Here is an 18247-nt window from a genome sequence, read left to right as displayed (position 1 = left end):
CCGGCAGCGTTCCTGGCAGAATTCCCGGCTGGAGCAGCAGGGCCAGGATGGATCTGGCAGCAGCAGAGTTCAAATCCCTGGATACGAAGCCGGGCTGCGGGAAGGGACAATTCCCTGATCCCAGTTTAATTAAATTAACTGGGGAGAAGAGGGAATTTCATGGAGAGGGAATTTTATGGAGAGGGATTTTCCAGCCCTTTTTTTGGGGGCGCTGAAAAGGCTTGGGATAAATAAAGATAAAAATCAATCAATAACCGATAAAATAATCGATGAAACCCCGGAGCTTTGCCGTTCCCGGGATCTTTACATTCCCGCTGATTTTGGAGTCCGGCTCCGGCCCCAAAAGTGCCCGGGGAGATCTGGGGGTGGGGGGGAAAGGTGGGAGAGGGGATGGGGGGAAGGGAAATTTTTGGGATGGGGGGTGCCTGGAAAGGCGGAGGAGCCGCTGCCAGCGGAGCTCGGAACGGCGGCGGCGGAGCCCCCCGGGAACGGGGAGGGGAACGGGGGACAAGGGGAGGGGACAGGGGGAGGCCGGGAGAGGGACAGAGGGGGACAAGGGGGGACCGGGGGACGGTGCGGGGATTAGGGGAGGGGACAGGGGGTCCAAGGGGAGGGGACAGAAGGGACCGGGGACCGGGGGAGGGCAGTCCCCGGCCGGCTCTGCCCGCCCCGCTCTGGCACCGCCCGCGCCGCCCATAAAAGCGCCGCTCGTGCCTCGCCCGCCGCAGTCGGGTCCGCGGCACCGGCTGCGCCCCGAGCCCGCGGCTGGGCCGGGCGGAACCGGCGGCGGCCGGGACCGAGCGGGGATCCGCATCCCGAACCGGGGAATCCGCATCCCGAACCGGGGAATCCGCATCCGGAACCGAGCGGGGATCCGCATCCCGAACCGGGGAATCCGCATCCGGAACCGCCTGCATCCCGAACCGACTGCATCCGGAACCGTCTTCATCCCGAACCGGGGGGAATCCGCATCCCGAACCGGGGAATCTGCATCCCGGCTGCAGCAGGTGCCGAGAGGTGCCGCACCCTGAACCGGCTGCTTCCCGAACCGACTGAATCCCGAACCGGGAGGGATCCGCACCTGCTGCGCTGCCCCTGCAGCCCAGTCTGGTGCCGAACCGGGCAGAACCCGCGTCTCGAACCGGGCAGGGCCCACATCCCGAACTGGCCGCATCCCGAACCGGTAGGAATCCGAACCCTTGGGGAAGCCGCAGCCGAGCCCGGAGGGACCCGGACGCTGAGCCAGCCCCGCACGCTGAGCCAGCCGTGCCCGAACCGGGTGGGATCCGCACCCGAACCGGGCGGGATCCGCACCCCGAACCGGAGGGACCCGCACCCCGAACCGGCGGGATCCGCACCCCGAACCGGAGGGACCCGCACCCCGAACCAGGCGGGATCTGCAACCCGAACCGGAGGGACCCGCACCCCGAACCAGGCGGATCTGCAACCCGAACCGGGCGGGATCCGCACCCCGAACCGGGTGGGATCCGCACCCCGAACCGGGTGGGATCCGCACCCCAAACCAGGCGGGATCTGCACCCCGAACCAGCCGTGCCATGGCCACGTTCCCGGCTCCAGCTGCCCCCAGACACTGGAGGGACCAGAACCCCAAATCCGTTGCACCCTGACCCAGATGGGTTTTGCACCCCAAACCTGCTCTACTCTGACCCAGATGGGTTCTGCACCCCAAACCTGCTGCCCCCCAACTGGGAGGTGCCCATGAACTGAAGCAGCCACACACCCCAAAGTGGCTGATCCAGAAGGTCCCTCACCCCAATTTTGCTGATCCAGAGGTCTCTCACCCCAGTTTTGCTGATCCAGAGGTCCCTCACCCCAATTTTGCTGATCCAGAGGTCTCTCACCCCAGTCTTGCTGATCCAGGAGGTTCCTGCACCCCAATTTTGCTGATCTGGAGGTCCCTCACCCCGTTCTCTCAGGGCCATGGATGAGTCCCCGCCACTGGCGGCCGAGCTGGAGCTGGAGCCCTTCAATGCCTCCCTGAATGAGTCCTGGGCCAATCCGTTCGTGCAGCCGCCATGGCAGGTGGCCCTGTGGGCCGTGGCCTACGCCCTCATCGTGGTGGTGGCCGTGGTGGGCAACGCCGTGGTCATGTGGATCATCCTGGCGCACAAGCGGATGCGCACGGTCACCAACTACTTCCTGGTGAACCTGGCCTTCGCCGAGGCCTCCATGGCCGCGCTCAACACCGTGGTGAACTTCAGCTACGCCGTGCACAACGAGTGGTACTTCGGGCCCGTCTACTGCCGCTTCCACAACTTCTTCCCCATCGCCGCCGTCTTTGCCAGCATCTACTCCATGACGGCCATCGCGCTGGACAGGTCAGTGACGGGGTCATCCATGCCTGGCCGGAGCCTGGGGACAGGTCAGTGACGGGGTCATCCATGCCTGGCCGGAGCATGGGGACAGGTCAGTGACGGGGTCAGTCCTGTCTGGAGCACGGGGACAGGTCAGTGACGGGGTCATCCATGCCTGGCCAGAGCAGAGGGACAGGTCAGTGACGGGGTCAGTCCTGGCCGGAGCACGGGGACAGGTCAGTGACGGGGTCATCCATGCCTGGCCAGAGCAGAGGGACAGGTCAGTGACGGGGTCAGTCCTGGCCGGAGCCTGGGGACAGGTCAGTGACGGGGTCAGTCCTGGCCGGAGCACGGGGACAGGTCAGTGACGGGGTCAGTCCTGGCCGGAGCACAGGGACAGGTCAGTGACGGGGTCAGTCCTGGCCGGAGCAGAGGGACAGGTCAGTGACGGGGTCAGTCCTGGCCGGAGCAGAGGGACAGGTCAGTGACGGGGTCAGTCCTGGCCGGAGCCTGGGGACAGGTCAGTGACGGGGTCAGTCCTGGCCGGAGCACGGGGACAGGTCAGTGACGGGGTCAGTCCTGGCCGGAGCAGAGGGACAGGTCAGTGACGGGGTCAGTCCTGGCCGGAGCCTGGGGACAGGTCAGTGACGGGGTCAATCCCTGTCTGGAGCACAGGGACAGGTGAGTCCAGGGTTGGGTTTTCCCTGCCCATTTCCTGCCGGATCCCAGATCCCACTGGGGCCATGATCCCAGATCCCACTGGATCATGATCCCAAGCTCAGCTGGGTCCCAAATCCCACTGGATCCCAGATTCCACCGGAGCCGTGATCCCAAGCTCAGCCGGATCCCAGATCCCACTGGGGCCATGATCCCAGATCCCACTGGATCATGATCCCAAGCTCAGACGGATCCCAGATCCCACTGGATCTGTGATCCCAAGCTCCACCGGATCCCGGATCCCACTGGATCCGTGATCCCAAGCTCAGCCGGACCCCAGTGGGACTGGAGGGCCCCAAATCCCCGGAACCCCCAGGAAGTTTGTTCCCTTCCCGGGAATTTGGGGACATTTCCCCCTGGAGCCCCAGGACAAATCGCGGCCGCCCCGTGGCTCCCTCCCGCTCCCAGAGCCAGCCAGGCTCTGCCTCCTCTCCCTGTTCCCAGGGAATAAAGGGAATTCTGGCCGGGATCCGGGAGGGAGGACGCTTTTCCTGCCCTTTTCCAGCGCCGCTGGCTCCGGGATTCCCTGCAGGAAGCAGGGCCGGGGGTGGATGAGGCTCCCTGGGTGTTAAAAACAGCCCCGGGTTTGGTTTTGTCGCCAAATCCTCTCCCTAAAATCCACGGGAATTGAGGCAATCATCAATAAAACTCGGGATATTTCCAGTTCCTGTCCCTTGGTGCGGTTCCAGGAGGATCCTTGGGATCGGCTGGAAAAGCCCCTTTGGGGCTGGGATGAATTCCAGGGGTTATTTTTTGGGGTGAATAATTTAATTTACAGCCTTTGATCCACCCCAAAAAAACCAGGAAAGCAAACCCAGGGAAGCTGCAGTAAAACAGGGAAGTCTGGGAGGCTGGGGCTGGAATTTTTTGAGGATTAGCATTCCCAAAAAATCTTCCTGCACCTGCAAACCCTGAAGAGAGGCTTGGCTTTCCCAAAAAACCCAGGCTCCCACCTGGAAGCTGCAGCCTCCATGTGCTGCATCCCAAATTCCAGCCAGGAATGGGGAAGGGAACAAATCCCAAATCCCATCCTCAGCCCCTCCAAAGCTTGGGGAAATTCCTCTTTTTCCTCTGGCTGGGAGCTGACAATGGAGCTGAAAGGCAGGAAAAGCTGGAATGAGTTCCAGGAGCCTGGGACGGAGGAATTGCTCCAGGCCGGCAGCAGGAGGATCTGGGGGAATGGGGAGAGCTGGGAATGGGATTGGGAATGGGAATGGGGAGAGCTGGGAATGAGATTGGGAATGGGGAGAGCTGGGAATGGGATTGGGAATGGGAATGGGGAGAGCTGGGAATGGGATTGGGAATGGGATTCGGATTGGAATGGGCAGAGCTGGGAATGGGATTGGGAATGGGAATGGGGAGAGCTGGAACTGGGAATGGGGAGACCCAGAGCCAGGATTTGGGAATGGGCAGATTTCAGAACTCTCAATTGGGGCTGCATTTCCCAATTCCCACCAAAAATCAGGGAAGCAGCATGGGACGAGCCTCGTGTTCCCTGGCTGCCCCAGACCCCTCCAGCCCAGCCCTGGGCACTTCCCGGGATCCAGGGGAACCCACGGCTCCCCTGGGAATCCCCAGTGGGATTTTCTGCGGGATCCATTGTGGATCCGTGCGGGATTTTTGCTGGAAGTTCCTCCATCCGCTCCTTCCCCTGGAGCTGCTCCAGCCCTGGGCATGAAAGAAAAACAGCCGGAAGTTGTTCCGAACACTCGGGACAATGGCAGGAAATTCGGGATCAGGGCTGGCACTGTGGAAAGTGCCTCAGGAAAATCCCAAAGAATTCAGGGCCCAGCAGCTCCCTCGGCTCCCACATTCCTGCCCCATCCTTTGTTTTCCCAAAGGGAACCCCAGGATTTTCCCAGCTCCCATTCCCGCTGTTCCCCAAGCTGGAACATTGGGATTTCCCAGCCATATTTGCGCTTTTCCCAAAGGCAACCCCAGGATTTTCCAGCCCTAATTCCCACTTTTCCCAAAGGGAACCCCGGGATTTTCTGTCCCTGATTCCTGCTGTTCTCAGAGCTGAAACCTTGGGATTTTCCATCCCCGATTCCTGCTGTTCCCAAACCCAGAACTCTGGGATCTTCCAGCCCTGATTCCCGCTATTCCCAGAGGCAGAACGCTGGGATTTCCCGGCCCCAATTCCCGTTTTTCCCAAAGGGAACCCTGGAATTTTCTGGCCATATTCCCGCTGTTCCCAGAGGTGGAACGCTGGGATTTCCCGGCCCCAATTCCCATTTTTCCCGAAGGGAACCCTGGGATTTTCTGGCCATATTCCCGCTGTTCCCAGAGGCGGAACGCCGGGATTTCCCAGCCCCAATTCCCATTTTTCCCAAAGGGAACCCCCGGGTTTTCCATCCCTGATTCCTGCTGTTCCCAGAGGCAGAACGCCAGGATTTCCCAACCCCAATTCCCATTTTTCCCAAAGGGAACCCCCGGGTTTTCCATCCCTGATTCCTGCTATTCCCAAAACCAGAATTCTGGCATTTCCCATCCCTGATTCCCGCTGTTCCCAGAGGCGGAACACCGGGATTTCCCGGCCCCAATTCCCGTTTTTCCCGCACAGGTACGTGGCCATCATCCACCCGCTCCGACCGCGCCTCTCGGCCGCAGCCACCAAGGCTCTGATCGGGCTGATCTGGCTGTTGGCGCTGCTGCTGGCCTTTCCCCAGGGATATTTCTCCGTCACCGCCGAGCTCCCGGGACGCTTCGTCTGCCTCGTGGAGTGGCCGGAGCCCGGCGGAGCCGTGTCCGGGAAAACGTGAGTGGGAACGGGAAAAACGGAGTGGGAGAGGGGAAAAACGGGGGAGATCCAAGGGGAATGGAGGGGGGAAAGGGAAGGGGGGAAAGAAAGGGAAAAGTAAAATGAAAGGAGGAAAAAAGAGGGGAAAAGAGGGGGGAAAAGAGGAAAAGAAGAGGAAAAATAGAGGAAATAAAAGGGGAAAGAAGAGGGAAAAAAGAGGAGGGAACAGAGGAAAAGAAGATGAAAAAATAGGAGGGAAAAAGAGGAAAAAGAGGAAAAAAGAGGAAATAAAAGGGGGGGGGGAAGAGGGGAAAAGGGGAAAGAAGAGGAAAAGAAGAGGAAAAAAGGGGGGAAAGGGAAAGGAGAAAAGGAAAAGGAGGAGGGAAAGGGAAAAGAAATGGGAATGGGGGAAGGGAAAGGAAAAGGAGGGAAAGAAAGGGAAAAGTAAAATGAAAGGAGGAAAAAAAGAGGAAAAAGTAGGGGGAAAAGAGGAAAAGAAGAGGAAAAAGAGAGGGTAAAAAAGAGGAAAAAAGAGGAAAAGAAGAGGAGAAAAAAGGAAATAAAAGGGAAAAAAGAGGAAATAAAAGGGGGAAAAAGGGGAGAAAAGAGGGGAAAGAAGAGGAAAAAAAGGGGGGAAAAGGGAAAGGAGAAAAGGAAAAGGAGGAGGGAAAGGGAAAAGAAATGGGAATAGGGGAAGGGAAAGGAGGGAAAATCAGGAAAAGAAGAGGAAAAGGGGAAAAAAGAGGGGGAGAAAAAAGGGGGGGGGAAAGGAGGGGGAAAAAGAAGGGAAAAAGGGAGGGGGAAGGGGGAAAAAAGGGGAAAAAAGAGGAGGAAAAAAGGGGGAAAGGGGAAGGGAACTCCCAAATTTCCAAAGGGCCTGGGAATGGTTTGCCGAGGGGAGTTAAATGTCAGGTGCTGAGGAAAAAAAGTAGGGAATAAAAACAGGAATGAAAAAGGGATTTTAAAAAGGGAACAAGAAAGGGAATAAAAATAGAGAATAAGGAAGGGAATAAAAATAGGGAATAAAAAGGGAATAAAAAACAGGAATAAAATAGGGAAAAAAGAAGGGAATAAAAAAGGAATTTGTGATCTCCAGCCCTGAGGAGAGAGGAATTGGGGCTCTGGAATTCCGCTCTGGAGTTCTGCTGGAGCCAGGGCAGGTGTCAGATCCAGGAGTGGCCAGTGCCAAACCCTCCCTGTGTCCTTTGCCACCTCATTCCCAGTGTGCCACCGTTCCATCCCAGAATATTCCCAGATTCCCAGCCCGGAATGAGGAAAATGCTGATTGGGACGGGTCATTCCGGTGGCTTTTCCAAAGGCTGATCCCAAAGGAAAACGGCGCTGTTAAATCCACAAGGGATCCGCATCCTGCACTCCAGAAAACTGGGAAAACTGGGAAAACTGGGAAAATGGAGAAACTGGGGAAACTGGAGAAACTGGGGAAACTGGGGAAACTGGGAAAGGAGATCCACAGCAGGATGACAAATCCCACAGAATTTGGGGACTGGGAGGAACTCGCGGCTCGGCGGCGTCTCCAGTCCTCGGGAATCCCGGGATGGGATTTTCCTGCCCTAAATAACTCGGGACAGGTGTTTGGGTCATTCCAGAGGCGTCATTCCAGCCCCTTCCCCGCTCCATGGCCTCGGAGTGGATATTCCAGGAACGCTGCGGTGGCAGCTGCTCCATTTGTGGCGCCAGGAGGAAAAAAAATCCATCCCTTTTCCAGTTCCCGGGGAAAACAGGAGGAAAACCAGGGAAAACAGGAGAATTCCAACACTTTGCGGGGAATTCCTTTGGAAAACCTCTGGGGAGCACAAGCCCGGTGTGCAGAAGGTACCAGAGCTGGTTTTTCCCTGGAAAACATCCCATAGCTGAGAATTCTGCGGGATTCGATCCGGCCGTCGATCCCTGCTTCCCAAAGGCATCAGGAATCCCATTTGGGGTTTTGAGGGGAAGGAGAAGCTGCCCCTGGATCCCCTGGGAATTCAGGGATGTCCCTTCCATGCCAACATTCCCGGGATTCCCAGGAAAAAGGAGGCGGCAGCTCCATCCTCCATCCCACACCAATCCTAAAACCCTTCCAGCTGCAAACCCCAAATCTCCCGGAGTGCTGCGATCCCGGGAATGCTGCAGGCAGAAAAATTCCCACTGCTTTTCCATGCCTGGCATCCCAAAAGGATTCCCGGAGCTGTCTGGAACGGCTCTCGGAGCCCAGACCCCTCTGGGAACGGGGCTCTGCGCTGCTGACGTTATCCTGCAGCTCCTCCAGACATTCCTGCAGCGCTCTGAGGATCCGGAATTCCATGGGAACAGCAACAAAATCCTCCTCTGGAGCCACCGAGACGCCTTTGGAATGAGTGAAATGAAATCCAGCCCCGCCAAGCCCATCCCAAATGGAATTAGGGCCGGGAAAATCAGATTCCAGTACCGAGCAGCAGTGGGGCCAGGGCCAGCCCCGTTCCCTGCAGGAGAATTCCCGGGGCCGCTCCTCACCCTCTGGAGCCGGGATTCAATCCAAGCTCCTGGGAAGAGGAGCGGGAGCAGGGCCTGGATTGGAGACCAAATCCTTGGAAAGATAAAGGAGCTAGGAGCCCAAAAAATTTTTGGAACCCAAAAATCCACCCAGAGGCCCCAAAACCTTGGGAATAAGATTCCTGATAATGAGGCAGGATTTGGGAAGTTTTCCAGCCATATTTGTGGACGCAGTTCTTAGGGAAGAGAGGATTTTCCAGGATTTTCCACATGGTCAGAGCCTCCATCCCCTCCTGTGCTTAAACCTGGAATTATTGGATTTCCTTTTAAACCAACTCCTCTCTAACAGAAGTCCTCACTGATCCATGGCATTCCCAGATGTCCCACAGCATTCCCAGTGCTCCCATGGCATTCCCAGCGCTTCCGTGGCATTCCCAGAGTTCCCACAGCATTCCCACAGCATTCCAAATGGTCAGGGATTATCCCATTTTTCCAGGTCCCACCATTTATCCATGTCCATCCTGCTGGATCCTCAGGGATTATCCCATTTTTCCAGGTCCCACCATTTATCCATGTCCATCCTGCTGGATCCTCAGGGATTATCCCATTTTTCCAGGTCCCACCATTTATCCATGTCCATCCTGCTGGATCCTCAGGGATTATCCCATTTTTCCAGGTCCCACCATTTATCCATGTCCATCCTGCTGGATCCTCAGGGATTATCCCATTTTTCCAGGTCCCACCACATTTCCATGTCCATCCTGCTGGATCCTCAGGGATTATCCTGTTTTTTCCAGGTATCACTTTTCCATGACCGTGCTGCTGTACCTGCTGCCGCTGCTGGTGATCGGCTGCGCCTACGCCGCCGTCGGCCGCACGCTCTGGGCCAGCGCCATCCCTGGAGACTCCTCCGACCGCTACCACGAGCAGGTGTCGGCCAAGAGGAAGGTGAGGAATTCCGGGAGGGGCTGGATCCTGAATTCCTGGCCAATCTCCACAAGGTGAGAAATTCCAGGAAGGGCTGGATCCAGAATTCCTGGCCAGTCCCAGCCCCAGGCCCTTCATTAGGGAGCAGGTGAGGACTTGGTGGTTGAGGATGGAGCAGAGTCCTGTGGACATCTCCTCCACAAAAGATGCTGGCTGCACATTCCCAGTTGGAAGGGCCATTCCAGAGGGTGGAATGACCAATGGATGGGTTTAGGACATTTCCTGCACAGGTGTGCTTCAACCGAGATGTTGACCACGTGTTCCCGGTTGGAAAGGTCATTCCAGAGGGTGGAATGACCGATGGATGGGTTTAGGACATTTCCTGCACAGGTGTGCTTCAACCGAGATGTTGACCACGTGTTCCCGGTTGGAAAGGTCATTCCAGAGGGTGGAATGACCAATGGATGGGTTTAGGACACCTCCTCCACAGGGGTGGTTCAGCTGGGATGTTGACCATGTGTTCCCGGTTGGAAAGGTCATTCCAGAGGGTGGAATGACTGATGGATGGGTTTAGGACACCTCCTCCACAGGGGTGGTTCAGCTGGGATGTTGACCATGTGTTCCCGGTTGGAAAGGTCATTCCAGAGGGTGGAATGACCCATGGATGGGTTTACGACACCTCCTCCACAGGGGTGGTTCAGTTGGGATGTTGACCATGTGTTCCCGGTTGGAAAGGTCATTCCAGAGGGTGGAATGACCAATGGATGGGTTTAGGACACCTCCTCCAAAGGTGTGCTTCAACCGAGATGTTGACCACGTGTTCCCAGTTGGAAAGGTCATTCCAGAGGGTGGAATGACCCATGGATGGGTTTAGGACACCTCCTCCACAGGGGTGGTTCAGCTGGGATGTTGACCATGTGTTCCCGGTTGGAAAGGTCATTCCAGAGGGTGGAATGACTGATGGATGGGTTTACGACGCCATCTCCACAAACGTGGTTTAACCAAGATGCTGTCCGCACATTCCCGGTTGGAAAGGCCATTCCCGAGTGGAATGGCTGCAGGATCGCCCTCTCCCGTGGCAGGTGGTGAAGATGATGATCATGGTGGTGTGCACCTTCGCGCTCTGCTGGCTGCCCTACCACGTCTACTTCACGCTGCAGTACCTGCGGCCCCAGTGGTACCTGCAGAGCTTCATCCAGCAGGTCTACCTGGCCGTCATGTGGCTGGCCATGAGCTCCACCATGTACAACCCCATCATCTACTGCTGCCTCAACGACAGGTGGGAGCGCCGCGGAGCTCGGGAACGCGGAGCGGGGCCCCGGAGGAGAGCATGGATGGGGCTTTTTTGGGATGGTTCTGTCCCGCCCTCTGCCACTTCCAGCAGAGGTGGGGGTGGCACAATTCTCACCTGGAGTCTTTCCTAATCCCTGAGGAATTTGAGGGCAAACGTCAGCAGAAACAATCCCAAGTCCTTTACAGGGGTTTACAGGGAGGTTTTCCATTTCTCAGGGGGTTTTTCAATTTCTTGGGGTTTTCCATTTCTTGGTGGGTTTTTCCTCCCCTCAGTGAAACATCACAATTCTGTCATGTTTAGAAAAGCTCAGCTTTATTTCTCCCTTCCTTTGGCTATGTCCATGTCTTTCCCCATTCCTTTGGCCATCTCCATCTCCATCCCAATTCCTTTGGCCACGTCCATCCCATTCCTTTGGCCATCTCCATCCCGTTCCTTTGGCCACGTCCATCCCATTCCTTTGGCCACGTCCATCCCGTTCCTTTGGCCACGTCCATCCCGTTCCTTTGGCTATCTCCATCCCGTTCCTTTGGCCATCTCCATCCCATTCCTTTGGCCATGTCCATCCCGTTCCTTTGGCCATCTCCATCCCATTCCTTTGGCCATCTCCATCCCATTCCTTTGGCCATCTCCATCCCGTTCCTTTGGCCATGTCCACATCTTTTCCCCGTCCATGCCCGTGTCCATCCCACCCCTGTGGCCAGGTTCCGGGTGGGATTCAAGCACGCGTTCCGGTGGTGCCCGTGGGTCAGCGCCGGCGAGTACGAGGGGCTGGAGCTGCGCTCGGCGCGCTTCCTGCACACGCACAGCTCCGTGTCCAAGCTCAGCCGCATGGACACCACCACCGTGGCCTCGGCGCTCGGCGCGGCCGACGAGGAGCCGGACGAGCCCAGCCGGGCCGAGCGGCTCTCCCTGGACATGACCTCCAACGGCTCCTCCCGCAGCGACTCCAAGACGGTCTCCGAGAGCTTCAGCTTCTACTCCAACACCCTCACCTAGGGGATGTCCCCTCCGTGCCACCTCAGTGTCACCGCCCTTCTTGTGCCGTGCTGGTGTTTCCTGCGCTGTTTTCCCATCTCTTCTCCCTGGGATGAGTTCTGCTGTGGGGCCGGACACCAGGAATGTTTTCACTGCCTGGCTGGAGATGGAGAGGATGCAGGAACAGGACAGAGCCGGGTTTTCTTCCGGAATTCCAACGCTGGCTGGCACTTCCGTGCTCTCTGCGAGGCAGGAGGGACATCTCGGTGCATCCCACCCCATGGAAAACAATCCCATCCTGCACCTCCCTACTCCCATCCTTAATTTCATTCTCCCTGCTGGCTATCCAGGGGGATCTTGAATCCCAAAATCCCAAAAAGGCTTTTTCCAGCTCCACGGGGAGTCACTGGCCACAGCGCAGATTTTGGGATTCAAACAGGCCTGGCCCTGGTTTGGGTCTGTTTGGCAGAAGAACTGCGGCGCCTTTGGAAGCCGCAGCCAAGGATCCATCCGGGAGCCATTCCCATTGTTCGGAGTTTTTTCTGGGATTGCCGTGGATACAAGGCCTGCCCCGCCCGTCCTTGTCTTTATTGTTGTTTTTGTTTTCTGTCCCTCGAGGGCTCCTCACTGCCGCGTGCAGGATGGAAGCGCAGGATCCGCTGTTTATGGAGCGTTCCCACAGGGCATGACAGGATTTGGGTTTTTTGGGATTTCCGTGTCCTTGCTGGAGCCTTGGTGTGAGGTCACAGAGCCCAGCCTGGGAACTCCTGGAGTTTATTTCCCATTAAAATCACCCTAATCCAAAAAAATTCCAATTTTCAGCCTTCAGGACTCACCATGGGCCGTTCCAGCCTTCCCCATTCTGGGATTCTGGGATTTTGGGATTTATCCCTCTCCCAAACCCTGCCCCAAATCCCATGTCCTGCTGAAAAACGGACACAATCATTATAATGCAAAGTTTAGCATGGGAATCCTCCTTTTCCTTGGAATATCCACCCCAAATCCCATTCCCACTGGAATATCCACCCCATATCCTGCTCCCATTGGAATATCCACCCCAAATCCCATTCCTCTGGAATATCCACCCCAAATCTCGTTCCCACTGGAATATCCACCCCAAATCCCATCCCTGTGACTGTGACATCCCTGGGGAATTCAGGATAGCGGCAGCTGGAAGGAGCTTTCTGGGAAGTTCTTCCCATGGGAACATCCCAAGAGAGAGGGAACCCAACCATCCTTCCCAAAGCGTCTCGGGATTGTCCCAGCGTGGATTTTCATGGATAAATATTCCTTTGATGTGGAGAATGGTTTGTTATCCCTTAACGAGGGGAGGAGGGGTGGGAGCGGGAAGAGGTGGAAAAGCTAAATTCCATAAAAAAAGATGGATGATGGGTTTGGGGCACCCTCTGTGGGAGGGGTTTGCCCTGAAATGTCACCAAAACAGGAAAAGGGACAATTCCCAAAATTCCTCCTCAGATTCAGGGCTGGGATGGATCCCTGATGGATCCTGGCTCCCCTTCCCGGGCTGGCCTTCCCAAATCCCGCTGCTCCGCCCGGAACATGCAATCCGTGCTTTTCCAAGCGGGACATTCCGGGTGGGAATTGCAAGAGCATCCCGCCCCCACCGGCGGTTCTGGCTGGCTGGAATTCTGGATTTTAATTAAAGCAGCGTTCCCGGGCTCAGCTCAATCCCACGGGCCCGGTAAGCTCCGGCTGTTGGTTTTCCATCAGTGATTTTATCCAGGAAAAAGGAGGGAAGGGATGAACAGCCACATGTTCCTGGCCGAGCTTCCAGTGAACACCGGGCTGGATCCCCCATCCCGGCAGGATTCAGATCCCCACGGAGCAGTTTTCTCCATTGGGATCATCCCATCCCATCCCAGTGGGATTCAGATCCCAATGGATCCATTGGGATCATCCATTCCCAGTGGGATTCAGATCCCGATAAATCCATTGGGATCGTCCCATCACATACGGATTCAGATCCCAATGGATCCATTGGGATCATCCATTCCCAGTGGGATTCAGATCCCGATAAATCCATTGGGATCGTCCCATCCCATACGGATTCAGATCCCCACAGAGCTGTTTGGGATCATCCTTTCCCAGCAGGATTCAGGTCCCAACAGATCCATTGGGATCATTCCATCCCCTTTTACAGGGCTATCCCTAATGGGGAATTTCACCCTCACCCCATAAAATGAGGTACAAAAATCCCCCTGAGCCACACAAGGAAAGGGAATTCCACATTCCCAGGGCTTTGGGTTGTCCCTCCATCTCCAATTCCACGGGAAACCACCCAGAATTGGGGGTGACCCCCAAAAAACCCCAAATTTTGTCAGTTTTGGTGCTTCCTGAGCAGGATCTGCAGCTCTGAGCGAGCCCATCCCGCTGAATTCCCCCTCTGGTTGTTCAGCCTCATTTCCATGGATGCATTCCAGCGTTTTGCATAAATGTTTGCTTAATGCAGAGTCCAAAATATCCCAGAAAAATTAAAAAAAAAAAAAAAAACGGGAATTCAAGGCGGCTCCCGGGGCGGATCCCACAGTTTCCATGGCACCCGGGGGGCTCTGGGATGCTTCCCAAAATATCGGAGCTCAGGGAGGAATGATTTGGACTCGGGACATCTGGACAGAAGTGAATTCACGTTTTTCAGGAATGCCCAGTTTCATTTTTGGGGCAGATTCCAGCAGATTTGGGGTTCCTGGAGGGTGGAGAATTCCGGCTTGTTCCCAGCAGTAATTAGTGCTAATTACCCCGGTAATTACTGAGCTCTGAGCAGGAGCTGCCGGCTATTGGAAACCAAGCCAGGCTGGGTGGGAATTTTGGGGTGGGAAATGAGGAATCCAATCAGATTTGGTGTTTCCAGGGCCAAGGAACCTCCTGGACTTTGGGAATTCCAGAGGGAAGGAAGGGAAAAGGGGAAAGAGGGAATTGCTTCCACAAGGATGCTCTGATGGGCTTAATTAGAAATTAATTATTCATCGGAGCAACCGAGGGGTTGCAGGAAGATTTAAGGAATCCTGGGGGGATTCCAGCCAGGATTTTTTAGGATGAAATTCCTCCCTGAGGGGCTGGGATGGAATTCCCAGAGGAGCTGTTGCTGCCCCTGGATCCCTGGGAGTGTCCAATGCCAGGCTGGACAGGGCACCAAAAATCTGGGAAATCCTGGGATTTGTGGCATGAGAACTGGGGATAAAACACAGGAAATGGGAGCACCAAAAACCTGGGAAATCCTGGGATTTGTGGCATGAGAACTGGGGATAAAACCAGGGAATGGCAGCACCAAAGGCCAGATCCTCACTGCTTTTTGGGAATGAGGAGCAGGAAAAGGGATTGGGACCATTCTCAGGAGCAGGGAAAAGGGACTGGGGCCATCCCGAGGTCTGTGACACTCCAGCCTCATCCAGAGCATTCCCACTAAAGGGAAAAGAATCCATCCCAGCTGGATGCAAGTGAGGCGGGCGGCAGCCAGGCAGAACAGAGCTTCCAAGGAAATCTTGGAAAGATCCAACCCCTTTCCCTCTCCCGAGCACTGGAGCTGCGGTGGAGGGGATGGACATGGCCCTGGAAGAGGGAAGCAGTGGGAGAATGCCCTGAAATCCCGAATCCGAGACCTTTTCCAGGCTTCCATTCAGGGAATGGGCAGGGAATGGTCAGGGAATGATCCATGGATGGGCAGGGAATGGTCAGTTGGTCCCGGGCTGGGATTCCCTGATCATCCCCTGCCCATTCCAAGGTCATACCCTGCCTATTCCAGGTAAGGTCTCCTCCAATCCCCATTTCCTCCCCTTTTCCTAAGTTTCCCATCCCAGAGCTCGGGGACATCCCGGTGTCCCAAATCCTCCCAAATCCTACAGGAGCCCAGCTGGAAAAGCCCCAGCAGCTCCCGAAGAAAAGCTCTCCCTGCACCTAGGAGCATCCCCACATCCTCCCAGGGATTTTGGGAATGCAAACCCCTCTGGAATGTGGGGAGCTGGGAATGGAGTCCTTGCAGGGATTTCTGAAGCCAGGAAGGGATCGAAGCCATTTGTACCACTGTTGTCACAGTGATCTATTCCCTCAATTCCCACTTCCATCCAGGAATGTTCCTGCTGATGCCGGGGGAAAATCCAATGCCGTTGCCAGGGCGGGAATGATTTATTTGGGCATAAAACCCATCAGAATTCCTTGGAGTCTCCTCCGGGATGGGCTCAGCTGCAGAGATTGATTTGTTTACTGTAGCCACGGAAAGCGGGGGCTGCTCCCGGGAAAACAGATCCCAGACTCAGCCGGGGATTTTCCAGCCTCTCCCGGTTATCCCGGAGCAGCCGAGGGAAGGGACCGAGCCCATTGCTCAGCCCCCAAACTATCAGGGGGACAAAACATCCCAAAATGGTTCAGATCCTGCAATCTGGGAATTGGCCGGGGCCTCCCGGTGCTTGGAATCTTCCAAGGAGAATCTGGGCTGCTCTTCCAAGGAGATTCCGGTCTCCAAGCATTGATTCCTTTGCCATTTTTGGGGTTGGATGAAGGCAGAGCTGAGATCGCTCCGGCTCCATCCTGGTGGGAATGGAGCCCGGCTCCAGAGGGACAGATGGAGCCAAAATAAAAGTGGGATTTGGGGGTTAAGGATCACCCTAAATCCACACATTCCTTAGGAAAAATGGGATTGTCCTCGTTTGGCTGATGGATGGCTGTGTGTGGAATGGGTTCTATGAAAACCCAGCTGTCACTCCCGTCCTGGGGACAGGGCTGGGCGACATTTCGTTGGATCAGCCCTTCCCGGGAGCCTGGAATATCCTGGATAGGGACGCCATTCCCTAAATTTGGATTATCCCCCCTAACCAGGGAGATCCAGCGGCTCCATCCCGCGCTGGAGCTCACATTTGATGATCCCAAAGGTGCTTTCCACCCTCAACAATTCCATGGTTCTGTGACCCCTTGGCCGCTCCGTGCAGGGAGGGGAAATCCTGGGAATCATTCCTGCAGAGATCAATCCACGGCTTTTCCCCCTGCTCCATCCAGCGGCTCGGCCGGGAAAAACAGCGGCAGCATCCCTAAATCCTAAATTCCGGCTGGGAATGCCGGAAAAGCTCCTGCTCCCGGTGGATTCAAACCCCTCTTCCCAAACTTTGGAACGCAATGGGATTCCCAGGCTTTGGGGACGGATCTGCCACATCCAGGCCATCCCAATTTTTTCCTAAAGCTCCCAGAGCACGAGGGATGCTCCAGAAGGAAAAGCCATGGATTTCCTTCCCTCCTGGTGGAGCTTTGCCTCAGGCACAGAGCGGGGCTCTCCCAGGAGTGTCCCCTAAGCCCGGGATGTGGGACCTGCAGCCAGGTGAGGGTCACCGGGAATGGGGGAACACACCTGGAGTGACAGGGAACGTGGGAATTACACCTGGAGAGTGACAGGGAATGTGGGAACACATGGAGAGGCACGGGGAATGTGGGAACACACCTGGAGAGTGACAGGGAATGTGGGAATTACACCTGGAGAGTCACGGGGAATGTGGGAACACATGGAGAGGCACGGGGAATGTGGGAACACACCTGGAGAGTGACAGGGAATGTGAGAATTACACCTGGAGAGTGACAGGGAATGTGGGAACACACCTGGAGAATCAAGGGAATGTGGGAATTACACCTGGAGAGTGACGGGGAATGTGGGAACACACCTGGAGAGTGACGGGGAATGTGGGAACACACCTGGAGAGTCACGGGGAATGGGGGAACACACCTGGAGAGTCACAGGGAATGCGGGAATTACACCTGGAGAGTCACGGGGAATGGGGGAACACACCTGGAGAGTCACAGGGAATGTGGGAACACACCTGGAGAATCACAGGGAATGTGGGAACACACCTGGAGAGTGACAGGGAATGCGGGAATTACACCTGGAGAGTGACGGGGAATGGGGGAACACACCTGGAGAGTCACGGGGAATGTGGGAACACACCTGGAGAGTGACAGGGAATGTGGGAACACACCTGGAGAGTTACGGGGAATGTGGGAACACACCTGGAGAGTGACAGGGAATGTGGGAATTACACCTGGAGAGTGACGGGGAATGTGGGAACACACCTGGAGAATCAAGGGAATGTGGGAACACACCTGGAGAGTGACGGGGAATGTGGGAACACACCTGGAGAGTCACGGGGAATGGGGGAACACACCTGGAGAGTGACGGGGAATGTGGGAACACACCTGGAGAATCACAGGGAATGTGGGAACACACCTGGAGAGTGACAGGGAATGCGGGAATTACACCTGGAGAGTCACGGGGAATGGGGGAACACACCTGGAGAGTCACGGGGAATGTGGGAACACACCTGGAGAGTGACAGGGAATGTGGGAACACACCTGGAGAGTTACGGGGAATGGGGGAACACACCTGGAGAATCAAGGGAATGTGGAAATTACACCTGGAGAGTGACGGGGAATGTGGGAACACACCTGGAGAGTCACGGGGAATGGGGGAACACACCTGGAGAGTCACGGGGAATGTGGGAACACACCTGGAGAGTGACAGGGAATGTGGGAATTACACCTGGAGAGTCACGGGGAATGGGGGAACACACCTGGAAGGGCAACGGGAGTACCGGGACCCACCTGGAGGGGAAGGCCCGGACGTTGCACTCAGTGACAAGGCGGGGATCGGGCCCAGCTTGGACTCGGTGATCCCAACGACTCCAACCTCAGGGATCCCGGGGTAAGCGGCGCCGCTCTGGCGGCCGCTCCTCCTTCCGGGGGGCGCCGGGACGGTCACCGGAGGCTGCTGACCCCGCTCCGGCCCCGGAGCTGGGGGAGAGAAGGGGGAAAGAA

The 18247-nt window shown here is 56.2% G+C and overlaps 1 protein-coding gene across 1 annotated transcript; it reads left to right on the top strand.

Moving 5' to 3' along the window:
• The first annotated feature begins 1756 nt into the window (after positions 1 to 1756).
• TACR1 (tachykinin receptor 1) lies at positions 1757 to 12439 on the top strand. The gene is made up of 6 exons (XM_068174407.1): positions 1757 to 1853; positions 1916 to 2339; positions 5596 to 5790; positions 9042 to 9192; positions 10254 to 10450; positions 11167 to 12439. Exons 2-6 carry the CDS (start codon positions 1942 to 1944, stop codon positions 11459 to 11461), a joined length of 1236 nt encoding a protein of 411 aa, XP_068030508.1. The 5' UTR covers positions 1757 to 1853; positions 1916 to 1941; the 3' UTR covers positions 11462 to 12439.
• The last annotated feature ends 5808 nt before the right edge of the window (positions 12440 to 18247 follow it).

Source organism: Anomalospiza imberbis, chromosome 28, assembly GCF_031753505.1.
Source record: "Anomalospiza imberbis isolate Cuckoo-Finch-1a 21T00152 chromosome 28, ASM3175350v1, whole genome shotgun sequence".
In the NCBI taxonomy this organism is placed as follows: Eukaryota; Metazoa; Chordata; class Aves; order Passeriformes; family Viduidae; genus Anomalospiza; species Anomalospiza imberbis.
This window is presented reverse-complemented; position numbering and strand designations above follow the sequence as displayed.

What these genes read in the sequence shown, in the direction of transcription:
- TACR1 (XM_068174407.1), top strand. Translation starts at nt 1,942, where the DNA reads ATGGATGAGTCCCCGCCACTGGCGGCCGAGCTGGAGCTGGAGCCCTTC. An exon ending in ACGGCCATCGCGCTGGACAG is followed by an intron (nt 2,340 to 5,595) that starts GTCAGTGACGGG and finishes TTTCCCGCACAG; the next exon opens with GTACGTGGCCATCATCCACC. An exon ending in GGAGCCGTGTCCGGGAAAAC is followed by an intron (nt 5,791 to 9,041) that starts GTGAGTGGGAAC and finishes TGTTTTTTCCAG; the next exon opens with GTATCACTTTTCCATGACCG.